Consider the following 25,952-nt stretch of genomic DNA (forward strand, 5'->3'; position numbering starts at 1 on the left):
GACTTATGTCAAGCATCTGATATCAAATACTTATGAGTCTAGATCAGAGAACTAGAATGTATTATGTTACGGTCCACTTAATTTTATTGCATAAGCCGACACAAACTTATGATTTGCGAGTGGATCCATGTTAAAGCATTAGAGCTCTAAAAGCTTCTGCAGAGTATTCAGATGTTAATCTTGCTTTATTTCATGTGGTAAAGTTTAAATCTGTATAGAAGTGGCACAAAGGTAAAGACCAGGTAAGACTTGTATTTTCCTGTCCCTGAATGATTTGTAGATCATGTTTTGGAATTGACAGTCCGTCCTGAGTTTTCCACCCAGAAGCCCAAGAACAACATTAATTTAGGCAACCTGTGGGGAGTGCAAATTGACACAGATTTGCAACTGCTGTTGTGACTGCAGATGAACGAGGCAGTATAAAAGTTGGCTGGCTAAACCTAGCTTGAGTTTGACAGCACCAGTCACAGAAATGAAAGCTGTGCCCAGTCTTCACTCAGTTTCATCTGTGAGATTTGCACTACTCAGTGTGCAAAAAAATGTACGAAATGTTAAAAAACTGAAGACCACATGCTCAATTACAGAACCAAAAATAATTCTCTAAAAGACAGTGACTGTGTCATACTTTACTTTTTCCAAGTTAATTCTCTTCTCCATCGTAATGTGTGACAGTTGTCCTGTGTCACCACACTTCTTTAAAATCTTTTGTACACATTCTCTTAGTTTATAGGAAGTCCACAGGCCAAAAGTTTTTTTAATCCTTTTTGTCACTATTACCAGTATGTAAACTGCAAAGAACAGCCACCTATAGTCATCTTCAAAATCTAATTTTGCAGGAGCTATGGAACTTTAAATACAGAAAGTAAACAAAGAGTTAGCAGGTTTTTTCCTCAACATGCAACAGTGTCCTGAGCAAACCTAATACATTAGAAATAAACTTGGAGAAAAAAGGAGCATATCAAAAGCTGCTCTTCATATAAGATTTTCGAGCTTTACATCTAGACTTTATAGATCACAGCACAAGTTCTTTAATATTTTCCTAACAGCTGCTGCACTCACTTGTTCCTTAATTGCAGAGACAGTAACTTATACTAGAAGACCTTAAATTTGCTGACGCTCTTCAGTGATTTCTTTTGTTAGCCACAGTGTACATGAAGGGAAAGAGACAAGTCCATCCCCTGCAGGCATAGCAAAAAAGCTCTAAAACAAGAACACCAGACCATAAACTTTGAGAAAGTACTGCCTGATCACATACAAGTTCTTCCATCCTCTGCTGTAGGTATGTGACAGAAATGACAAATATGCTATTCAGTTTTATGCCAAAGGTGGTGGGTGGGCTGACCAACCTTCCTTCTTGTGTTCAAAAGGGACAATGCTGTAACACTGTATTATTAGTTGCAGTTAACACTACCCCGTAGTTACTGCACACTGTAGAAGCCTTACAAATATTTTATCCTAGGAAATAAGAAAACTCCTTCTGCTAAAACAGTTTAGCATAAATATTCAGCTATTACATGCTCAGAAATACATTGTTTTCTAGAAATTCATTTACCTGAAACTGTTTTGGGTTCTAAAGGTTTTCCGTAAGAACCATGGATATGATCACAATGTATAACTATTGAAGTAGAAAACTAGTCACTACATCTGGGCATTAGTCAGACTTTGGATTTTCAACACTTAAGAGATGCTGTTAATTTTTGGTTGAAATATTATATTTATCCTGGAGCATTTATACCGCTTTTTACCATTTTAAAAATTAACCAGAAGAGATGTGGAAGAATTTTTACCTCATTCTGGAACACAGTATTGAAATATAGCTTTAACACGACTTTCACCTTTTGAAATCAACAAATAGTAAGTATACATATAGACTCATTCAGCACAAATTTGAAAAGTTATCGGAAAGAGTTAAACATCTGCAGTCTCTTCAGTAACAATTAGACTACTGGCCAGTCACTAAAAGTTCTCCCACTTAAATATACCTCCAAAACCAGGATTAACATGAAATCTTACATTAAGGATTTTACAAGATACACTGCAATGCTATTCCATTTTACTGAATTTAGCTAATTATTCTGCAGCACTTTTAAAAAGTTAACTTTAAGCAAGCTTTGATACTTTGCTTAATTCTTCAGGTATATGATGGAACTCCTCTAAATCACACTTCTTCTCAGCCGTTAACAACTTCAGGATTTCTAAGAAACATCTCTTGTTCTTGTTGGCTTAGCAGCACTGCAGTTTCTCTCAGAAAAACTAGATGAAAAGCTCATTCAGACTAGGCAGGCAAAGGTACTTTCCCACAATTGCAATGCAAGTTAACAACAACATACTTCAGTGACCACAGAATCAACCTCTTATTTAGGATGACTTCTATGGTTCAAGATCTTTGGCTGAAAATAAACCCTGAGGGCTCAATGTATTTTACTGAAGATGTTCTTAAAGAACTCAAGGCCTATCGCTATCCTCAGTCAAGACACATGTTCGAGGCCTGTTTATTCTTCTCAAAACTAGAGAATACTACCCACTACAGGCTTCATTCAGTTTTCAAAGACACGCACACAGGGGGCGGGTGGAAGAGGTCATTCTTTAAACTAAGGATGCCTTTGTTTTTCCTCTAAAAACTGATAGTCATTGTCAATGCATTTGAACTCGGTCTTTACATCTGCTTCCTTTTCCTGAATGCTCTTCCAATAATTTTCAGAAAGAAAATTGAAAGTCTAATATCAGCTTCTCCCTATATTCGGTTACTCATCCTCTCACTCTCTCCCACAAAATTTAAAGTTCTGGTAGTGGGCAGAAAACATTCTATGCATACATATAGAAAATAGCTATAGCAACTCCCACTCCAAAAAAAATAATCATGATTATCAGCATGTGTGTTCCACTTCTCTATAAAAGTAGAAAGGAAATCTCGACTGATAAAGCATTCTAAAGGCACAGAAATTAGATATACCTTATTCATAAGGGTAGCCTAGTGTCATAAAAAACTAAATCTACTTTTTATACATATAAAGAGGATACACTGCTCTGAATACTCACCTGTATGACTGTTGAAGTGTGCAAAATTAGCAAAATTTGCTGTTGCAGTTGACTGAGGAGCAGGAGCAGCAAAGATATCTGAGCCAAGGTCACTGAGGAGGTCAAATTGTTTCTTTTCTTGTTGCTGCTGTCCTTGAGATCGAACTACAACAGGAGACTACAAACAACATTTCAATTAGATAAGACAAAAAAAGACCCTGATATTTTACCAAAGTGGCTTTTGCAAAATGCTAGAAGGCTATGCTAAGCGTATTTAACTGGTCATTTATTCCTCAAGTTTAAGATGCTGTATATGGCACAGACCCTCCTCTTACGGTAGGAGGAAGATATTCTATTTTATGATACTGTGACAGCATTTAAGGAAATGCCACTGCAGGCTTTCGAATTAAAATGACCTAGAAGAATAAAGTAGCAGTATATAAACAAGCAGCTTCAAAATTATGCATGTAAAACTGCAAATATTGTACTAACACAAGCAATAAGGCTGTTTTACGAGTTGGATAATGGTTATTCACTGCATTCTGAAGTCTCTAAAATTCAGTACAGGGAAAATAAAGAGTTTCATAAGAAGGCTGCAAGATGCAAATTTCTACTGTGAAAGGTCCACTCCGGAGTTGACAGCTCTTCAGCTGTCATTAGGTACTCACTTGGCTAGGTGTGCCCTTGTTTAAGTGCAGTGCAGGTGCAGCTTCTCCCAGGAGAGATTTGAGGGGCTTCACCTCAGGTGTGCTGCTTGTACTACTAGCAGAAGACCCCGATATGGACGCATGGACTGACGCCACCACCTTTGCTTGCTCTGGAGGAACATACCTACATTCAAAAGAGCAATTGTTTTTTTTATAAGTTTAGCATGAAAACCTCTGCCCAACACATACAAGGCTGAAGCATGGATACTGGTAGATCTCAGCTTTGCTATTTTAACCACTAGGCCTGCAATAAATTATCAGTACTTTAGTTTGCAAAAATACCTAGGATTTAAATGACAGATTTTTAAATGGACTACAATGCTTTTTTAATACAAACCACCCATTGTCTTCTACACCTTAATAAAAACCTGCAGGACTCATACTTCACATTGCTACTGAAACAGAAATGGCTTAAGGTGATGTCATCAATGTCTTCTCTGCTTCCTGCAGGAACTATGAATGAAGTCCAAAAATCATTTTTACCTTAGAGAGCCATGCAATCTAGTCCAAAGAGCATACAAAAAGGAAAGCACGCTCAAGAACAAGGATAACATCAGTCACTCTTTCCTTCTGGTCAGAAGCAAACTTTATGAATTGTAAAGCTGTCTTACCATCTTTTCTTCTCATATTTTTCCTGTAGAAATTCCTTTACTTTCTGTGGATCTCTGAAGTCTGGAATTGCTGATGATCTATCATCAAATAGTCCTAGCCAAATCTGTTTGCATACCTTGTATAAAAAAAGGACTGATTAATCACAGAAAATATCTTAATTCAAAACCTATTCAAGTTTACGATTGCTAGTATATCAAAGGATTAAAAAGTGCATGGGTGCAAATATATTCTTCCAGACTTAGCTTCTGTAACAACTGACTGGTGCAGCATGTACTGGTCTAAATACTTGAAGTTGAGAGACCATCTGTCACTGCAGTGCAAGTGAATCCTAACATCCATTCACTGGAAAACACTGCTTTTCCAAAATATTTGCAATATGCATTCATGAAGCGCCAAAGCACCCAGTTGTTACTTGTGATGATCTTCAGGACACTTCTCCTTCACCTAATGCATACAAACTATTAACTGCACTTCATGGTTTAAACTGCGTTGACAGAGTCCATATGCCACATCATTAAGTACCAGATGCAAGCCTTAAACTATTTTAATTTTAACATTTATAGTCACTATTTGGATATAGAAACTTTTTTTTAAACAGTCTTTCTTACTATGATGCTGTCTCTGAACTTTAGCGATCATTTTGCTATCATATACTTTTAATTTTAGCGAGGGTATGAGAGAAGAGGGAAAAGAACTACTCTCGCTCTGCTTTCATTTTCTCATCGCAGTTGTGAGTCAGCAAAAGTTGAACCAATTGCAAAACCCTTAGTACCTTCAGCTTCAACTCCCAGCCAAAATGAGAGGAAAAGTGACTGTTCTGAAAATCAAACAAGACACAAGAGTTGTAACACTGTTAAAATGAGGCTTTCCTTAAGCACTTCAGAGCACTCCATGCCTAACCTGAATATGCATCCAAACAATACACCAAACATCAGCTACCCTCTAAAAACAGACTCTGCCATTTTAGAACAGGTTTCCTCCAGAGAATCAGAGTCAAAAAGGTTCTGGTTTTATGATGTATGTGCTTCCTTCCCACAACCTTTCTGAAATAGTTCTGACCATCCCGTCCATAAGCCTCCTACAAGTGTTCTCTTCTACAGTATCAGGTTTTCAGCATTGTCTCCCATGACCTTCAGAGGAAGCACATGCTCTGACAGGCCTATGCATAAACTGATTGCCCTGAAAGTTGGCAAATTGTGGTAGCAGCTGTGATACTTAAACTAAATCACCTTCCCAAGACAGGCACTAACTCTGGGGGTGGACAATGCGGGGGGGGAGGGGGGGGGGGGAACAAATAAATCTTTCTGCAGCTAGCTAATTTGTAGCAATCTGTCTTCAAACACAGTAGTCAAATTGCATGGATCTTAGCCGTCATTTCAAAGATTTCTTAGGATTATACAGATTGGACAGTGTAAGTATTTTTTATCCTTTGCATCTTGGTTTTATTTAGCCTGCTTGTATATATCTCACACTCCATAGTCTCATTGTTTACTGGACAAATGACATGATAAACAATGATAAACAATCATACAAACGACGATAAACATCTAGCAATCAAAGGACAGCTCTGAATTATTTAAATACTCATCTAAAAAAATAACATTAGTAATTGAGGAGTTTAACTGAAGTACAAACTATACAGCATTTGTTCAGCAGCTATGCTCCACAAAAGGGTTAACTTTCATACGCTGACTGGAGTTTGCAAAGTTAAACAGTCACAATTTGCTGTCTGTTAGTGGGCGGAACGAAATGGAAAATAATTATTTAATACTTCTTCATGTGAAGAAGTTGCAAGCTACAGACAGTCAAGAAGTCATGCGCCTGTCCTAAACTACTTTAAATGAACAATAACAATCCTTCACTCAACCATAAGCCCTACCTTACCGACAAGGTGTATAAAGTCACAACATTCATGGGATGCTCTGATGCAGACCAGCAGTAGTATTTCTGTGCACAGGTTTGTAAGTGTAACTGTACCAACTAGCAGTCAGATGATTGCTAGGAGCAGAAAAGCCTTGTTTATGGCTAAATACAGAATACCTGTTAGCAGGAGTTGGTATCTGAATTTACAGAGCTGTGCCCTCCCCCCCCACACTGTAATATTGAGAGGAACATCAGGAAACACTGATGGAAAGGAAGAGCTGTACCTAATTTTGGACAAGCCCCAGCTTCATCCTGCACCCAGCAGAAAAACACCCAGGGCTGAACAGTGATGATCAGTTTACATCCAGCCTAAAATAAGCTAGTGAGTGAGAGAGGAGGTCCCATTCCCTACCCATTTCAGGCCATTAAATTCCTCCCCCTTCTTGTATCACCCAAGTCAGATCAAAGAAACTTACCACAACTACCATGTCACTGGTAGCACTGAAACCCACCCTGACACCAACTCAGTCAAACCACAACCCACTTCTTCAGGCTGAAGGTGAAGCAGAAGACAGGGAGAAAGGTAAAGTGCCTAAGCACTCAGAGGGTGGGCAAGAGAAGAAACAAAAAACCAAACTCCACCTCAGGTAAGTCTCAAGCCCTTCTGGCAATTTCTAGGAGAAACCGGAAAGTGAGATGATGTGTGACTTGAGGTCACTACCAGCTATAGAGCTAGAGTAGGTATCAGCTCTGTGAGTATGCAAACAGGTAATAAGGAGGACTGTACTGCCCAAATCCATTGTTTTAAAATGATACTTGATGCAAGCATCTTAAACATGTGGGTTCTTGCATATTTAACCATCACAAAGGAAGCTTCCAAAAACATTTCCTGGAGCAACTCCTTTCTTCTAAATAGCTAAACACAAAAGCACTAACTGAAATGTCTTAAGTCACTATAATAGCTTATTTAAACCTGACAGGCATTCTTTGTTGGTTCTGTTACTGGAAGCAGAGAGAAAAGCATTACTAATGAGCAAGGGTGAAACTGCAAGATGCAGCCACCAGGCAGCAGAACCCACACAGCCTCACACTCTTCAGCAAGCAGTGCTCACTTTAATAAGCAGCTTGACAGCGGTAGCCATACAAATACTGTCTAAAACATTTACTTCTGCGCACCAGAGATGCAAGTTACATTTCATACAAGTTCCTTTACATAAAGCATTCATAGAAGAGTAAATGTAATTTCTTAGAAGTCTTATAAAGAAAACGTTCTTTAGAAAGCCAAGTTTTAGAAAGCTTTATCATCACCCAAGGAACTAATAAAAGGCACAGTTTTGTCTATTTCTGTATGAAGTACCACCCAATGCTTTGAACATCAGCAGCCGTTCCAAGCAAGCATTCAGAACACAATAAAGGCCTCTTGTCTTTACTTGCTTGCTGGTGACCTGTACGCTCTTTCTGGCTATACTTTTGTTACTATCATCTGACTTGACAGGGATCCACAATAATGCATTGATTATGCTTCAAGTGAGCCCTAATACACAATATTCAGCTATCTACAAAAAAAGCAAATGGCAGTATGCTGTGCAGTATTATAAGATGAAATCAAAATTGGAAATTAAAATACAAGGAAATATTGTGGTCAGCATGCTCATTGTATAGGTGTATTTTGAAATACTGACTTCTTATTTTAAGATTATAGAAAGATAGCTAACAGTACTAGGTAGATAGCTAACATAATAGCTAGATAACTAGGTAATAGACAGCTAACTAGATGCTTACAGGTGGTGCAAAGTAAGAAATGTGCATATTTTTACTGACCAGATCATGACACTATTTCAAAGATATTTAAAAGACAGTCTTACAAGAAAGATCAAGGAACTGCATTGTTTTTTTTTTTTAATGCCACACAACTTACTGTTAAATTATGGTAGGGAATGATCATTCAGCATCTACATCTTTGGTACCCTAGTTACTTCCCACTAATCACAACTTTTAAATCCACTACCTGAACGTGACAGTACCTGAGATAACACAAGATTAATTGTTAAAAAAAAAAATCCAGTGGAAAAGCATAAAATCAAATCAGCAACTTCAGTTGACATTACTTCAGTGTGAGCTTCAGTTCTTTGCTCTATCTGGCCTGACAGCTGCATGGCCAAGGCACCTGAACAAATCAGCACACAGCCATTCCCAGCAGGTGCTGACTCATGCCCAGGCATTACCTCCAAGACATGGAACAAAGGTACAAAGAGCTGGTAAAGGGCACATAAATCTGCACAAAGACGAGCTTTAGGAGACCAGTTGCTCTATTAGTCACGAAGTTTTCTTAGCTTTTAAATACAAACTTAGTACAAGAGAAAAAACAACAAAATAATTATAAAAAGAAACAAAAATTACATGCTTTGAGAAATTTGCATTTGATATTCCAAAAAGCATGTATTTTAGAATACCTGCTTCATACATTAACCAGACTTGCAGGGCTGATTAACAAAATGCTCCTGCCCAGGTTTCATGATGGTACTTCCATAACTCCATTATAACAGAATTACTTACTCCTTTGCTTTTATGGATAGTACATAAAGAAGCACCTGAATTCATCACAAAGTTGCACAACTTTACTATAAAGGTACCAGGCCTAAAAATTCTACGGCTCTCTGAAATCCTCCTCCTTTACCCCATCTTCTTGGGCACACTGGTTCAGCCATTTAATATTAATAATATTCTTTTCACAACAGCACCACAAGTAAGCCTCTGCTCAAAAGCTCTGTTCATGCACCAAATGCATGACTATACTCCTCCTTTTGATAACCAAAGCTCTATTAAACAAAATGCTCTGCTTAGAGGAGAAGAGCCTAGCCAGTTGGAGCCAAGAGTAAACATTCACGTTACGTGGGAGCCCCTAGAAACAGTGGAACATATCCAACAATCCATAATCATTGTCCACTGTCCCTGAAAAGTATAATTAGTCCATGTCCCACTGGTTCACCAATGCAGTGAGAAAAAAGACAGCATTGAAGTCACAATGATTAAGTGTATGCAGTATTTGAAAGTCTACTTTTGTTGAAGGGTTGACAGAAGCAAGACTAAGTTTTGCTTGCCTCCACTATATCTCAGTGAATATCACGGGAGCTGCAAAATAAGATACAGCAAAGACAAGCAAATATTGTCACATGACAATAAGCAGAAATCAAGATTCAGAATAGCTATCTTCATGAAATCTAAGAGTTCAGGAGGACTCTTTTCCAACTGGTTTGGGAAGAACAGCATCTGTTCTCTGCCAACAAGCTTCAAACCTGCAAGGAATGTCATTAGACATTTGGCAACTAGGTACTGGGAAGTTCAGAATTAGATCAGTAAGTACAGCATGCAGCAATGAGGGAAACAGAATCACAACCAGCTTCAACCTACTCACCCTGACCTAGTTAAAAACCCAGGAGGTATTAAGGAAGAGACTGTGAGTTGCCATAACTTAAATTTATGATGGAAAGGAAAAAGTGGGCCAAGTGCATACAGTATGTTATGATAAAGTTTTCACCTATATATCTCTTCATACCATTGGTTACTCTGAGTCTATACTTCAGGAAAAACTCCTAAAATAACTGTATTTACCTACCATGATTTCCATAAACGTTTCAGTTTGCAGTCCTACGGTCCGAGCAATCACCTGTTTTCAGCTTTGGCACAGAGGACTACAGAACTCATCCTATTCATTGCGTAGAACTCAGCCTATTCATTTGTTGACCAAACAAAGTTGACCAGAAAAGCTTCTGGTTTAAAAACTATCCTCCTAGTTGGATTCCATACTTACAGGAGTTCCAGAAGGGCTCAAAGGCTAAGAGGAATGCAAATTTACCTGTCTGTAGGTTTATTGTTGTTATACTTGGTGGTAGGGTTATAGACTTGTGAGGCGGGAAAGGAAAGGCACACTAAAAACTGCTAGTAAAGAAAAAACAGCAGTATCCATCTCATTTTGCAGAAAGCCTGAGAGAATCGGAGAGTTCAGTTACTTCTGTTCTGGTGCCATGTATTTCAACCACCAAACCCTTCACCATGTCATAACTACTTCACTGATACAGATCTCCAGTGTGTGGGAAGGCGGATATGGGAGAGACAAAAGGCCTTCTGCTTACACAACGCATTGAGCCACCACACTTCAGAAACTCCTGTTAGCACAGTTGTGCTAGTTAGGAATAACACAGATTCAGCTGGGCCAGTAAAACTAAGCTTTTAGTCATGCAGTACCCTTCTCTTCTATGCTGTGAAGGCAGCATAACAAGGCAACTCTGACAGAGCAAGTACCTCTGCTAGCAGAAGCTGTCCTTCAACTAGAAAAAGCACTCTGCAAGACCTACAATAACAGAGCACTTCTAGTTTAGACCCAGACACTGCACTGCATAGGAAGATTACAAATGTCAGTCTGGTTTAAATAGCTCTAATGAGATATTACCTCTCAGGAACCCAGTAGATGTCAAATTAGCTTTCTTCCTCCCCCCAAGACGATATCCTCAGTTATGCACCAACTGTAATGCTGACAGTGCAAAGAACTACAGATTACTACACACCAAAACTATGTTCCAAAACATAACACTCACCACAGGAAGAAAGATTTGGAAACAGTTCCCTTCTGTAAGCAAGTTAGAGCTTTGTTTAGCAGTTCAGCACTTCTGATGTTAGTATTATTCATTAATCTCTGTAGGTTTAAGGAATTTTATACTGCCAGGATACTGATTTCAAAGCCAGTTTGGGTCCAGCTGCTTTCATAAGCAGAGTCCAAGCTGGCAAATCCTGCTAACAACGACATCGGTCCATACACAATCAGCTCACATCTCTCTCTAGCGTATTAACAGAACCAGGGATGTACTACAAGGACACCTGACTGCACAGCTCCTGCTGTCAGGACTCATCAGCTCCAGCTTAGTACTATTCTTTCCACTCCCAGGTTTCTAGGCCACTTTCCGTAGCGAAGGAGATTCCAGGAAAACATTCCGGTTGGGCCAAGCACCAGCTCTGAACCAGTCCCATGCTGCTACTAGTTCGGGAGTTGTAAATCTTCAGCAATCTAGAGTGCAGGAACCCAGCAAGAAACACTTGCACAGGTGGTGCGGTTCAAGCTGGGAAGCAGGCAGGCAGCACACAGCCATTCCCTCACTGCCCTCCAGGGGGACAGGGGACACACTTCGGGGAAAAAAAAACAGTAAAACTTGTGGGTTGAGGTAAAGACAGTTTAATAGGAAAGAAAAGGGAATGGGGAAAAAAAAGAAATATACAAAACAAGTCATGTACAACTGATGCTCAGCCAGTTCCCAAGCAGCAGTAGCCCCCGGCCAGCTCCCCCAGCCTTATTACTGAGCCCGATGTCATATGGCGTGACACCTCCCTTTGGCCCATTTGGGTCGGCTGTCCTGGCTGTGTCCCTCCCAGCTCTTTGCACGTCCCCAGCCTCCTCGCTGGCAGGACACTGTGAGAGGCTGCAAGGCCTTGACTTTGGATAAGCACTGCTCTGCAACAACGAACACATCTGTGTGTTATCAGCATTGTTCTCATCCTAAACCCAAAACACAGCACCGTACAGCAAAGTAACTCTATCCCAGCTGAAACCAGGACAACAGGTGCTATCCAGAGTCAGGAGGGTTGGCACTAAAACCGATTTAAGCACTGTTAAACTAATCTCAAGCAGCTAAGCATGAAGAGATCTCCATTCTTACTGCAAAAGTGAGCTAACCCCAATACCAGCAAAACCAGAGTCTAGACGTCTGTTTACACCTGCAGATGACTAAGCAACACCAAAATACAGACCTTTCCAAACACAGTAAGAAGGTTTAAATCTGAACTTGAAGTAAAAACTCAAAGAAGTCACCTGTGCTAAAAAGACATTCCTTGCAGATAAACACACAGGGAAGGAAGTGGCACCTCCCATCTGAAGAGAAGCTGCTCTGAACAGCCTCTTCCCAAAGTAATCCCTTTGTGGAGGCCTTCTAGTAAAGGTTTTAGCCATGTGTGCCAGGAAAGCTGGCAATTTGTGACAACTGGGGAAAAGTTACTACTTCAGAAATTAAGAAAGTGTTACCATTTAATTTTTAAGGGAACTTCAGCCTCACACAATACGTTGACCTTACAAAAAAACTCCCTGAAGGACAGTGGAAAAACTAATTCCTCCAAGAACTCACCACCTTACTACCTACCTTATCTCAGGGAAGGTTTGTTTAACATGCTTTCTTGCTATTCTCCTTTCTACTGAGAACAAATTCCCTGCAGTACACCACGAACTACCAATCCAGAAGCAGGAAAAAGCTTACCACAGAGGTACCGGCCACATTGGAGAATGACTAGGTGGACAAAGTGGAAATGAAGTATTTTAACACACCACAGAAAAACAGAAGGTAAAAATACCAAATTGGAAAAAAAACCTTTTCAAATGGCACAGAACTAAACAACTGAATGTTACAACAGCATTTAGTTGCTGTACTTTGTTTCACATTGATCTCTAAAATGTTGGTCAGGTCCACGTCAGGCTGAACAAATTAATCCCAGAAAGTTTCGTTGCTTATCATATACACAGACATCTATGTTGAAGAGCAAACTAGACAAAGTTTTTTGTAAGGCTAGATGAACTTCATCTACCCAATACTTTATCTTATCTGCAGGGAAGTATTCCAAAGTCCAATACCAACAAAAGAAAGCTACTATTTAACTACAGCAACATACAGCATAGCAAAGTGAAATTGTGTTTTTAATTAGGTTTTAAACTTCTAATGCTGTTTAAAATAGTATCACTCCAATATTTGAACACCCCTTAGACCTATGACCTGCAAGTACAGAAGCACATCTTATTTATGAGGTAGCTTATTTAAATCACTCTCATTAACGAAAGTATGGCAATAATAAGTACTACAACGAACACAAAGACCTCCACTTTTGAAGCATATTATACCATATATATACCATATATTATACCATTACAGATATCCACTAAGTGTTTTTATGTTGATAATTATATATAAACTAAACCAGTATGATTGAAGGGTGGTCAGGTCTGTTATAAGGACAACTACCCTGAGTAGTGATCACTTAAGACTTCAGATCAGAGGAAAAAAATGGTTACATTCTGTAGCCATTGCAGATTCCGGAAATAAATCAAAACAGATGCAGGTGCATATATATATATACACACACCCCTCTGCATATACACATATGCATTTTCATGTTTTCCTATACACTTGTGAAATAAAGCAATGTTGGAGTTCACAGTCAAATCTTACAGGAAGAGATTCTTACATAAGGCATCTAAACCCCCAAAAGATTCTTTATGACTCTCCTTATGCAAAGCATCAATAACATACTCTATCATATACAATGTTGCACAGCTTTACCATGCCAAAGAAATTTCAATAAACACTAGTCAATACCACTGACAAAAATTTGTAGTGTCTGGAGAAGTTTTGACCTTGTTCCAGCTTTGTCTAGAATAATCGTCCACTAACAGTCATTTCAACAAACAACATATTTGCTAGGACAGAAAAAGAAGCTGCTATTTCTATCTCATTCTTAAAGCAGACAGTTACAAACAGGGCTAAGTTTAAGAAAGTTAAGTATCAGCATTTTAAATAAGGACGGGCTTTACCCCCACCAAGCTTCACAACAACTTGTTAGTAAGATACTCCACAGCCTACAATCAATAATTCTACTAACCAAAATACAGATCCAATCAAAAATAAAAAAGAACCTTTTCTGTATTTGGATTAGAAGAACGAGTTGCCTCCAATAATTTTCATATACTGTAACTTCATATTATAGCATATTAAAAGACAAACTTCTTCCTCAAATTGAAGACATTAGTAGCCACAACCAGGGTTTACATGCTCCACACATCTCCATAGAGGCAACTCAACATTCACCTCAGATTTAGTTTTCATCTATTACAAAGAAAAAGAGCAGTACACTGGAACTTCCTCTCTTCAAAGCTGCCCAAGCCACTCTAAACATACAGTTGCCTCTTATCTAATCCTTAGAGGAAAAAGGATTTCTCCCTTTCCTTCCTCTCTTTAAGGACCTTCAAAATATTGATATATTTTCATTAAAGAAAGAGGCTGTTGAAACTGCTGGAAGACTGACACCTACTCAATAGAAATACAGCTACAGGCAACAAAATTATTTTCGTCACCATTGACTCTTCCAGGAAATACTGCTGCAGTCAGCCTAAAGGTCTAGGCTTCCAGAGGAAAAGTGGAGTCGGATGCATACTGCCTTACGCAAAAGCAAAAGAAAGCCCCACTCAGAAGCACTGATCATGTGAACCTAGGTCGTCTGTGTTGGGCAATAACACACAATATTGATCAGCTACCTAAGTGAAATGAGTTTTTTTTTCTTTTTAAAAAGATATCCCATCCAGTGAACTTGGCTTCAAAAGACTCGTCTACCTTTGGCTTCAAAAAAAGCTCAAGCTTTAAGTACTAAAGTTGAATATTTAAAAAGTGTCCATCACTTGGTACTCTGTAATGAATACTTACTTCATTTCCATGTTTCTGCAGAAATTCTATTTCCTGTTGTGTGAAAGTAGTCATTGAAATTGACTTCACTCTGTGGGGAGGATTCAAGCCCCGTCTAAAAGAAGAAGCAAGTAGTATTTAGTCAGTATTCAGGAAGTCTGTCATCACACAATCACTTTTAACATAACGAAAAGTCAGCCTACCCCAAAATAGCATTCAGAAAGCAAAAATCTAATAATGGAATTTCAGAGGAGACCAGTGTTGCACATGCTAACTGCCCCTTTTTATGCAGCTTTATGAACACATTAAACTTCAATTTTTTTGAAATCTTAACCTGCTTCCCCAGACTTGTTCAGCTTTTCTTCTTTCATCTCTGAATCTTGGGCTCCTTCAACAGTTTTTCTTTCCCTCCAGCTCTTCTCTTGGTTCAACCTACTCCTACTAGTACTTCTACTTAACCACTACATTTCTGCCAACTAAACTCACCAGCTCAGACTCTTTTCCTCCCACTTTCACCTTTGCTTCCTGTCTCCTCTCAGCACTTTTTTCTAGTTTATTTTTCGCTCCTCTGCCACAGGTCTGTTGTCTTCCTCCTCCTGAACACTACGCAAGTAACAGCAACTGAAGAAAAAAGCTGCCATTTTTACTGTGCTCTCAAACAAGAACAAACATTATTAGCGCAATAGCTCAAAATTCAGTGGCTCTGCCTTCAGCAGAAACTGGCACCATCCTCACATCCACAGACTGCTGCAGCAGGACTAGTAGCAAGTCAAGTCAATTTTGTTGCCAAAACCTAATATTGTCAAACCCAGTTCAGTCAAAAGCTACAAGCATAGAGAAAAATCTTGTGAGTACAACTGTGTGAGTATAAGACAAAGCTTCAGAAGAAAAAGCTTTTTCCTTAAGTACATGCTAGCTACTGCTTTTGCCTGCAAATACTTGCAATTGAAATCACACCGTGTTTTTGCTCAGTGGCAACAAGGACATTACATCCCACATGCACCAAACAACGGAGACACTAACTTAGGTAGCACAGCTGTCAGCTTAACGGTCAGGTTCATCAAGTCTTGATTCTTGTCATATCACCTTAAAGAAAAGGTGACTATGAGATTTCAAAGAATGTGTTATGTATGTGAGAAGGAAGTTTCCAGAAGAAAAGCTTGGAAAACCTTTCCAGGAATGTAGTACAGGGCTAGCACACTGCTACCAAATCAGCTGATACGAGTTAGCTTTATTGCTTCTATCTGCTACTTAGCATTAATAATAAATTTGGTTCAGATTGCCTTTAGGAATAGAAATCACTGACAACTAATTTAAGATTTAAGTTTTCTTTAACTTCATGATTATTCCAGGAACACTGTAATTGTTATTCATCAAAACAGTGCATTGCAAATCTGATGTTCCAAGTATTAAAAGATCCTAACCTTTATACTCAAGTTTTAAAGAGAAATTTTTAGCTCTGAGTTTCTATTTAAGTGTAACAAAAAAAAAACACTATTGTGATTTTAGCTTGCAATTTCACCTTGATGCATAAATCCACTGTACCTGTAAGAGGACAACTCTGACCCTGTGTTTACAAAACACCTTTGTTTCCACAGTTCAGTTTAATTAAAGTTGGATACTGATAAGAACAATAAGCAGGACATTTTAGTTTAAGCTTCATATTAAAAGAAGCAGATTTAAGACACCCCATTTGAAATACTTGAATAAAAATAAACAATTCATTGTATCTTGCTAAGACATACAATGAACTTAAAAGGACCTTAAACGCAAAAGTCATATGTGAATCTACTGATAGATGAGAATTAGTTTTACAGAATGCTATTTGCTTAAGCAAATTCTTCAAACCTGACTGTCTAAAATTGGACTCCATGGTTTAGTACCTCAGCAAGAAGGCAGAGGAAGTTTTATTAAACTTTGTGAGAGCTTTCAAGCTGGTTTGTCTATTCGGATCAAGCTTCACCAAGTGAACTGCTTATCTTAAGATGTCTAAATGCCACATTAAATTGAAATAAATTTAACTTATTTTACCAAATTTTAAGCCAAATCCACATTTATTTCACAAATAAACACCACATGAAAATACTGTAGTATTACCTAAAATTTTTGAAGTAAATATTCATTTTAAGATTATGCAAATTTTTTTAAAAAAATCTACAACTTCAATGCAATTATACATCACTTCAGAGCCACTGCTGGTATAAGGATGTTTGCAGGTTTTGTTTGGCTTTTTCTTTAAATACAACTTCTTGCCCCATGCATGCAAGGGAATAACTACTTCTCACTAAGTCACACTGTAGAATCGCATTAAATGACAGCATAGAAACGAAGGTGGTATCCGCTTTACGTTTCACAGAAATATGCTCCTCACATCACAGAATCGTCTAGGTTGGAAGAGACCTCCAAGATCACCCAGTCCAACCTCTGACCTGACACTAACAAGTCCTTCACTAAACCACATCACTAAGGGCTACATCCAAATGTCTCTTAAAGACCTCCAGGGATGGTGACTCAACCACTTCCCTGGGCAGCCCATTCCAATGCCTAACAACCCTTTCAGTAAAGAAGTTCCTCCTAATATCCAACCTAAACCTCCCCTGGGGCAACGTTAGCCCATTCCCCCTCGTCCTGTCACCAGGCATGTGGGAGACTAGACCAATCCCTGCCTCGCTACAGCAAATATATAATATTTGCTGCAAAATATTATATAACAATGTGTCTTGCTTTTACACCAAATATGAAGTGGTTCTGTCTACCTTAGTCTGGTCAATTTACTCTCCTCATATTAAGGAAGATACCCATAAAAATGTTCATAACTATTTTAAAAGCTAGAGCTATTCCACATGTTACTCAGCACAAGCAGAATATCTAAGTTTCCACACGATCTTCTGCTGGGAATTCACATTTACAACAAATATGGATTAAGTGCTATATTGTACCCATGCTTGCAACTTAAAAGCACTGCACACATTATTTAACCAGGAAAACACATGTACCTACATTGATTTATCAGGGCTCTTAATGGCTTTTTACAGGAGCAAACACCCACTGTCAGTTGTGTTAAGCAGCTGCACCAGGCATATTTAAAGCCTTGACTAGAACAGCTTACCCTAACACAAGGCTTCCAATAGTCCTCTCTTGCCAGTGCAAGATATATGGTTTTGAAGTTCAGGTTATAAAATCCCAGATCTGTATAATCTGTATTTACAGATTACATCCATGATGTGTGATTGAGGTGAATTCTCATTTCTTTTCCACTCTCCTGCTAAAGGAGGCAAGTATGCCCCGTCCCTAAAGGTCAGGTCCCACCACAGAAGCACCAGATGCCTCGCACGATGACAGAGAGCACGTCACCGTACCAGTGAGCCACTGAAGTGGGAAATCTTGAACCTTAGTGGCCAGAAATGCAAAGCTAACTAGCTAACTATCAAGCTGCATTATTATACATACAAGCAATTCTTATATATAAGATGGCAAGGGGTGGGAGGAAACCTACAAAAAGCCTCCTCTTACACTAAACTGTGTATGAAATCAGACTGGAACAAAGGGTTCAATCCAAGAGGCTGTATTGCTCAGCATGGAAATACAACCCGAAGCATATGCATAAACTTTCTTAGATAAATCACTTAGAGCCTACAATCGGAACAGCTTAAAAACTTTTATGATTTTCAACTAGGATGAGCCACTTCAAGCACCCGATACTCATGAACTGACTAGAACCTCTCTAATACAGCGCAGTTGTATTTACAAATTAGAGCTCAAAACAGAAAACCTAAGTACTGAAGCTCCTCTTGCTTCACAAATCCTATGATATTTTACCCTTCCTTACATACAGAAATCATTTGATGACCCAGATGATTCACTAACAACTCATCTACATGCAGAGGAAGCTTACTGGTAGGCAGCCAAGTACAATTATGCTTTATGAGGAATTAAGGACCCCCCTTTTCTATATGAAAAAAATTTATCTTACGCTTGCTTCACTGTTCTATGCATTTGACAAGTGCTTTGCACAGTTCTAGTGCTCGACAGTATTCCTTGTTTAACAGCAGAAAAAAATTGATTATAATCCTTTAGTAATGACTAAACTCAAACTGACCCTGAACAAATATTTGTAACCCGCAGGGGTGCAGCGGTACCAGTTACTCCTTTCTGTTACCGGGCTCCCGAGGACACCATGCAGCAGCTGCCACCGCAGCACTTTCCCCAGACCGCAGCCACCCCCGAGCGGCGCTCGGGAAGGTGGCTGAGTCAGACGGCTCCTGCCAGGCTGCGCATCCGGCACGCCATCGCTGCAGCATCCCACACTGAGAGCCCACTCACCAGTGCAAGCTTCATACTCAAAATGGGGTATTTCTGGGGGACAGCGCCGTGACCAGCACTTCCAGCTGGGAGAATATCCTCCACTGACTCAGTCCACGCTGCCAGTGACACAGCCCACCAGCCGGGAGGCTACAGAGACCACAGGCATGGCTCTTCTTCAGGGATACTGTTAAAACACGTGCTTTTATGAAGGAAACTTCAAGACTGCTGGCACAAGGTTGTGCAGTCCGATAATTTAAACGTTAAACATTCAAAACACTGTCAGTGAGCATTTGTTACTAACAATTCGGTAGCCAATTATGGTTGAACTTGTGCTTGTTGGTGGAACAGCCTTTTCTGTGTTCATTGCAAACAAACGTCAGCAGTTTCAGAGAACACTGGCCAGGGCTGGACACACACAAGAAGCACACACAGTAAGTGGGCTTTGCTGGGTTAGAGGGTCACTCCCATGGGAGGACAGGGGACAGATGGCTACTCACCACCGTTAATGTCACCCTGTGTCAGATCCTAACATGACCTCAAGTCTAAGCCAGCAAACTCTGACCCTCTAGGAAGCAGGAAGTAACTGAGAGATAGCAAACACCAAGCCAGCAGAGAGCACCTACATCCCCAAGTGCCTAGAGAACAAGTTTAGGAAAGCCAGTGTCACCACATTCATTGTTATTTCTGTGTTATTGTTATTAGCAAAAAGCAGTAATGGCCATTCCTCATACCTGGGGACTTCCCTGGAGACCCTCCACAGCCTCACGAGCTCACTTTATATTTTAAGAGCCGAAGGCTTACATACACAGTCAAGATTAATTTAACCTATTTCTTGGAAAATAAATCCTTTCTAGACTGCATAGTATTTATTGTGGCATAGACATTTCCTTAGCTTTCCAGCCAAGACACTGAAGAAAAAATGAAATATACATACACATACACATAACTCAGAGCTTTTTTTTTTCTTAGGGACATGCTCAGAAAAGTCCTGGAAAACAATGCCAACACAGAGAGCATCACCTTCACTCTAACACCACTTATTTAGACAATTTTAATTTCTGCAGAAATTCTTCTGGGGAAAGGAACAGTAAATCACAGCCATTACACAAAGATTTATTGCTGAGTTTGTTCCTGGTATTGGCCAAACACACTAATCTGGCTGATACAGAAGTCCCTTAGCCAGAAAAATTTAAAATTTCAACTAGGAATACTATAAGCAGCCAACAGAAGGCCACATCATCCAATAATTGTAAGAAGTTACATAAAAAAAGCTTTATCATTCCCCACAGTAACAACGTGTTCTGAATATTCTTGGTTGCTCCTTCCTAACACAAGCCCGAAGTGCAACCATCTGAATGGGAAAGCACCCAGAGGGTTGGAGGGGAAGGGGTGAAGAGGGGTACCGGGGGGAGGAAGGGGAGAAGGGGAGTCCCAGTTATCACACCAGCAGGTAATACACATGCCTCTTTCCAGGCAATGTTACATCAGAAGTTTGTACACTACAAAATTTGGGGAAGTAAGCTCATAATCAAACAGGATTTTTTTTTCATTCAAGAATGTAATCATCCTACTCCTAGTTTTCACGAATTAAGATGACCAGGAGAGGTACAGAAGGAAGCTGAAAATTAAGTCAAAGAAGCATTAGACTATGACAAAGAGGACATCCCTGTCAGCAGAATACACAGTAGCATCCAAAAACACAGAAGACGTCACTACTAGCATCATCCTTTGAACCAAAGGACCTCTGTCAAATGAAAAGAACCCTTCTGCCAACCCTGACATCATAAGGGGAAGCCTTCTGACTTGGCACTATCGTAACCCTTGACCTGATGAGACTGCTCCTGCACAGCACTTTCTCCCACTTGGGGGAAAAAAACATGACGTGCGTATTTCTACACATCCTACATTCTTGTCCAACACCAAAAGGCAGAATTCAGCACAGCTTCCGTGACGTAGCATGCTTTCTTTCCACATAAAGAGAGCTTGAACACAGGGGACAAGCAGAGCCGCTATCCACACCACTATGCATGACCATGCAGGCTCCATTTTGCACAGCTCAGCCTTTGTTCTGGTAAACCCAATCTGTAGGAAAAATCCAAGCCCTTTCATATTATAGGAAACAAGTTAGTTATTCATAACAAAGGAGGTTGACAAGACTCACTTTCAACATTTAAATCAGAAACAGATCATCTTCAAGTCACTAGTTTTTCATCATTTTCAGCAGCATTTGAACAAGCCAGTCAGGCTATTTTGGGAGCAGTTGGGAAAGCGGTGTAATCTAGTCTAGTCTATCTAGTAATAAGGCGTCACTCTCTTTCTATACACAGAATTGTTAGTAGAAATTAATAATGGATCCCAAATGAAGATTTGGGGTTTTAACAGATTGTCCTTACCAGGACAATGAATGAACACCTCGGAAAACCTGCAAAAAACCTAGTCAGACATCGAATCTCAAAAGTTTAGAGCTGACTGTACCAAGAACAAGGTGCCTATCCAAGATCACATTGATGTTAGCAACTGTTTATTATAACTAACTGAGCACCTTTCTGAAGGAAACTTGTTAATGTATGAGTTTTGCACTACACCTTATACTTGAGAGACAGTCTACTTGACTCTAAGAATACTTCCTGTACCAGGCTAGAAAAAAATTAATTGAAACAGGAAGCAGTGCAAGTCATTCACATAGCATACAAACAAGACAAAGTAATAATAATATTAAAGCCTTACAGTAAAACAAGTGTTATGAGGTAGAATGCAAACAACCATTAAGGACGACAGAGGCAGCAGTACTTCCACACTTTTACCATTACATGGTTCCTCCACCGTGGAAATCTACATTAGGCATTTGGAAATAAGTTGTACAAATGGCTATTCTAACTGAAGTGTTACAAATAGCAGTTTCTGGTAGTGAAGCAGACCTCACCTATCTCTAAGTCTCATTATTAAGAAAATATCCCATCACCTAGGGTCTAACGCTTTAACCAGTACATGAGATCTTGCATGCACCATTTATGAAAGCATTACTAAGTCATTATGAGAGAAGGAGCCAAATTTTACTTCAGGAGAAAGTTTTAAGTACTCTTCATAGTCATTTACATCAACTTTAAGCATAGATTTATATATATATATATATATATATATATATACATATATATATACATACACACACACACACTGTATATTTAGAATAAGAGAGCTATATGCGTTATATTAGAATAACATAAGAAATGTCTTTCAGAAAAAAGCCCTACTTTCTTTAAGCACAGTAGCATCCAAATGATGGCCAACCTAACAGCAAGTGACAGCTGTTCCTTGCTTACTACCTGTTTCATTGCACGTGCATCCTTTATGTTACTGTAAATTGGACTATGGACTTCCGTGGGCCATACATCGCAGCTAACAGATAGGAGGAAAAAAAACCTCTTGAACCTGTCTTAAACACCTCAGCAACACACATGATATATTTGTCTATTAAGATTAGGACCCCTGCCTGAAAAATAAACGAGAATATTCTCATATAGCAGTTTTGTCATGCTGTTAGTTTAACCAGTAAGAACATGTGCAACCATTAAATAAGCTCTGTGCAGTAGCTTAAAATAGTTTCACATGCCAGCACAAATAACAGTTTGCTAACATAGCAAACAATAGCCTGGGCTGGCTGATTAAGTGCCATGTACATGTCAAAAACGGAGACTCTTCAGTTCCACAACCTGAATGCATTTTCTGTATTTGCATCAAGCCTGTTCAGAAGTCTACACAAAGTAGAAGAAAAAAAACAAGTCTAATTAGCTGCCTAGCATAAAAGGCGGCTTGTTCCATGTAAATTCAGCACAGAACGAACATGGTTGCTTTGTTTCGAACCTCACTGTAATTAGCAACTTTGTTCTAAAAGAGCAGACTACTTGGAAGACCTGTGTGGGGTAGGGTACATAGTCAGTCTTTCTTAGTAAGGGACAGAAATTAGTTCAGGCTCTTGTGTGCGTTTTATGAACTAAAACCTTTACAAACAATCGGGATCCTTTGACACACTACTTATTACTTGGGCCACTTCTTTGACTCTACTCCATTCCACACACACAATGCCACAGAAACACCAGCAAGCAAACAGACTTAGCTAAGCGAGCAGTAACACTGAAGACAGGAGGCTTTTTCTCCAATTACTTATATACAACCAGCATCCTACAGATATAAACTGAAATCCTGACCTCACTGATCCCAACTGTTCTTGTTTCATACATGCTCCTCAGAGGAGGAAGGGTGGAAAAGGGAGGAGTGGTGGGAGGCCCATGCAGGAATGAGGAACAGGAAAAATGCAATCTGCTTTATCAGAGCCAATCCCTTTTTAAGGTTCATATATAAAGTTTGTATGAAGCAAGAGTAAGACTTTCAAAAAAAAAAATCCACTACTTCTTCCTGATCATGTTGAACTGCTAAGCCTGGAGATTATCCTTTTAGCTGGAGCGTAAAGAGTTGTCTTACAAACTTGTGGCAGGCATAATTTGATACATGAAAGGCTAGACCCGGGATTCAGCATCCAAGTGAGATTCCTCAACACCACCACTCGGTGCTCCCGACGGTGTTAGCCCCCAGACCCTAACACTGCCACGAAGCCGACCGCTGGGCCACGCGTCCCCTCTCTTCCCATAAGTATCCCCCCAAAAATATTTAACCGCACCTTCAGCGCCTTCCACCAGGCTGTCCTCACTGCCGTCCCCCTCCCAGGCCCCCCGGGACGAAGCTGGGCAGCCCCAGGGGGCAAAGCAGGGCCGGGGCGGCCCCAGCTCGCCCCCCCGCCACCCCCCGAGCCCTCCGCCGCCCCCCTCACTCACAGGATGCCGGAGCAGGAGGTGCACACGAAGCTGCCCACCGTCATGTCGGTGTAGGTGGGGCCGCGCTGATCGCAGTCGAAGCACTTGCGGTTGGGCGGCAGGCTGCTCATCTCCCGCAGCAGCTTCAGGTGCTTCTCCTCCTGCTTCCGCTTGGCGCTGGCGGCCATGGCCCCGCCGGCCAGGGGACGGCCCGGCACGGCGCCGGGACCCGCTCACACCCCGACGGCGCCGGCGCTCCGGGGCCCGGCCGGCGGGAGAAAGGGACCGGGGCGGGCAGAAGGGGGAGAAGGAAGAGGAGGAAGGGGCGGGCAGGGCAGCCGATGAGCCGGGGAGGGAGCGCAGCCCGGCGGGAGGGCGGGGAGGGATGGAGGGGAGGGGAAGGGAACGGCGGCGCGGAGGAGGCCGGCGGCGGCGGCGCCAGGCCCGGGGCGGCTGAATGACGAGCCCGGGCGGAACCTGCGCGACACCTTTATGAGATCAGAGAAGGAGATGGCGGCGGCGGCGGAGCGGCGGAGCCGAGCGGGCTCGTCGGCGGCAGCGCCCTCTGTCGACCGGGAGGACGCATCCTCTCCCTCCCTCCGCCCGCCGAGGAGGGGAGGAGGTGCTCCCGCAGCCACCGGGGCTGCGTGACCCGTGGTGGGAGAGCGGACAGGGCAGCTCCATAGCGAGCGTCGGTGCAAAAAGCTCCGCGAAATGGAGGCTTCGCCCCCCGCACCGCCTTCGCCCCGCGCCCGCCGCCCTCCTCCACACGCTCCTCAGCCCCGTGTGGGGAAGGCGGGCTCGGGCCGGACGCCGAATTCCGCCCTAAATGAGGAAAATGTTACCTTGCCACACCGCTCCCGCCAGCCCTCTAAGTTGCCCTCGTTTAGCAAAAGTGTGAAATTTCTGTCATGGAGGGTCATGAAGGGGCCGGCTGAGGTGAAGGTGACCATGTGGGAGGTTCAAGGCTTTGGCGTCCGTCCTGGGCTGGAAATGCCTTGAGGAGATGGCTTCCACACCTGCTGTGGTGGGACCCCAGGGACTGACTGCCCTGTAGTGCTTCACAGGGGCTCAGGGAAAATTGTTGTGATTTTCACAAGACAACTTTGGGAACATTGATATCTATGTTGGTTTCCTTGTGACTGCCATCAAAGGTACCCAGGTTCCCGTTGTGAATATGTCCGACTGGACACTTTCCCCTTAAAAGGGAATAAAATGAGTTAAGTCACATATATTTACTGATATCCTTGAGGAATCCTTGGCTCTGGCTTGAGTTCAGACCTACCACTAATCTACAAAATAGTGTTTGTTATCCATAAAGGTGTCTAAAGGAATGCCCTTTCCAACAGAGTACAAAATACTTTCAAAGAAAAATATCCAATCTAATTTATTATACATGTATTATTTGGTGATTCAATTTGCAGAACCACCTAGCAACACTACAAGTGATTAAAATCTTTTAAGGTTTAATGATTCCCTGTACTGTTTATTTACGGTCAAATCTTGCACCCTTGACGTCAGTATGTGTTAGCACTGACTTGTAGAAGCCAGATCTGATCTACTGTATTTTCCTCATAGATTGTGTTTTCCTCATAGTTTGGTGGGGGTTTAGTTCCAAAAAAAAAAAAAACAAACCACCCTAGGTTTTCAGCATCAGTAATTTGGCATTTCTCTGATTTCTCTGGACTTGCTCATTTACATGAGTTGATCACAGAATCACGGAATAGCCAAATGGCCGAGGTTGGAAGGGACCTCTGAAGATCATCTGGTCCAACCCCCCTCCTGAGCAGGATCACCTAGAGCACATTGCGCAGGAGGGCATCCAGGCGGGTGAATATCTCCAGAGGAGGAGACCCCACAACCTCTCAGGGCAGCCTGTCCCAGTGCTCTGTCACCTCACAGTAACGAAGTGCCCCCTCGTATTCAGCCGGAACCTCCTGTGCTTCAGTTTGTGCCTGTTGCCTCTCGTCCTGTCACTGGGCACAACTGAAAAGAGACCAGCTCCATCCTCTCGACACCCTCCCCTCAGATATTTATACACATTGATGAGGTCTCCCCTCAGTCTTCTCTTTTCTGGGCTAAACAGGCCCAGCTCTCCCAGTCTGTCCTCATACGACGGTTGCTCCAGTTCTCTAATGGCCCTCCTCTGG

At 41.1% G+C, this 25,952-nt stretch overlaps 1 protein-coding gene across 2 annotated transcripts in view; it reads right to left on the bottom strand.

Moving 5' to 3' along the window:
- Nucleotides 1–24,372, bottom strand: part of AGFG1 (ArfGAP with FG repeats 1) — a 36,009-nt gene extending 11,637 nt beyond the window's left edge. Inside the window, exons 1-5 of one of the 2 annotated variants that reach the window (XM_035544589.2) lie at nucleotides 23,824–24,372; nucleotides 14,711–14,804; nucleotides 4,337–4,452; nucleotides 3,687–3,849; nucleotides 3,040–3,196 (exon numbers count right to left, since the gene is read on the bottom strand). In XM_035544589.2, the coding sequence (XP_035400482.1) occupies nucleotides 3,040–3,196; nucleotides 3,687–3,849; nucleotides 4,337–4,452; nucleotides 14,711–14,804; nucleotides 23,824–23,990 (697 nt within the window). In that variant the 5' untranslated portion in view covers nucleotides 23,991–24,372. The remainder of the gene's footprint in view (nucleotides 1–3,039; nucleotides 3,197–3,686; nucleotides 3,850–4,336; nucleotides 4,453–14,710; nucleotides 14,805–23,823) is intronic. The other variant, XM_035544590.2, reaches the window with a different exon arrangement.
- Between the last annotated feature and the right edge of the window lie 1,580 nt (nucleotides 24,373–25,952).

Source organism: Cygnus atratus, chromosome 9 (genome assembly GCF_013377495.2).
Source record: "Cygnus atratus isolate AKBS03 ecotype Queensland, Australia chromosome 9, CAtr_DNAZoo_HiC_assembly, whole genome shotgun sequence".
NCBI classification, from domain to species: Eukaryota; Metazoa; Chordata; class Aves; order Anseriformes; family Anatidae; genus Cygnus; species Cygnus atratus.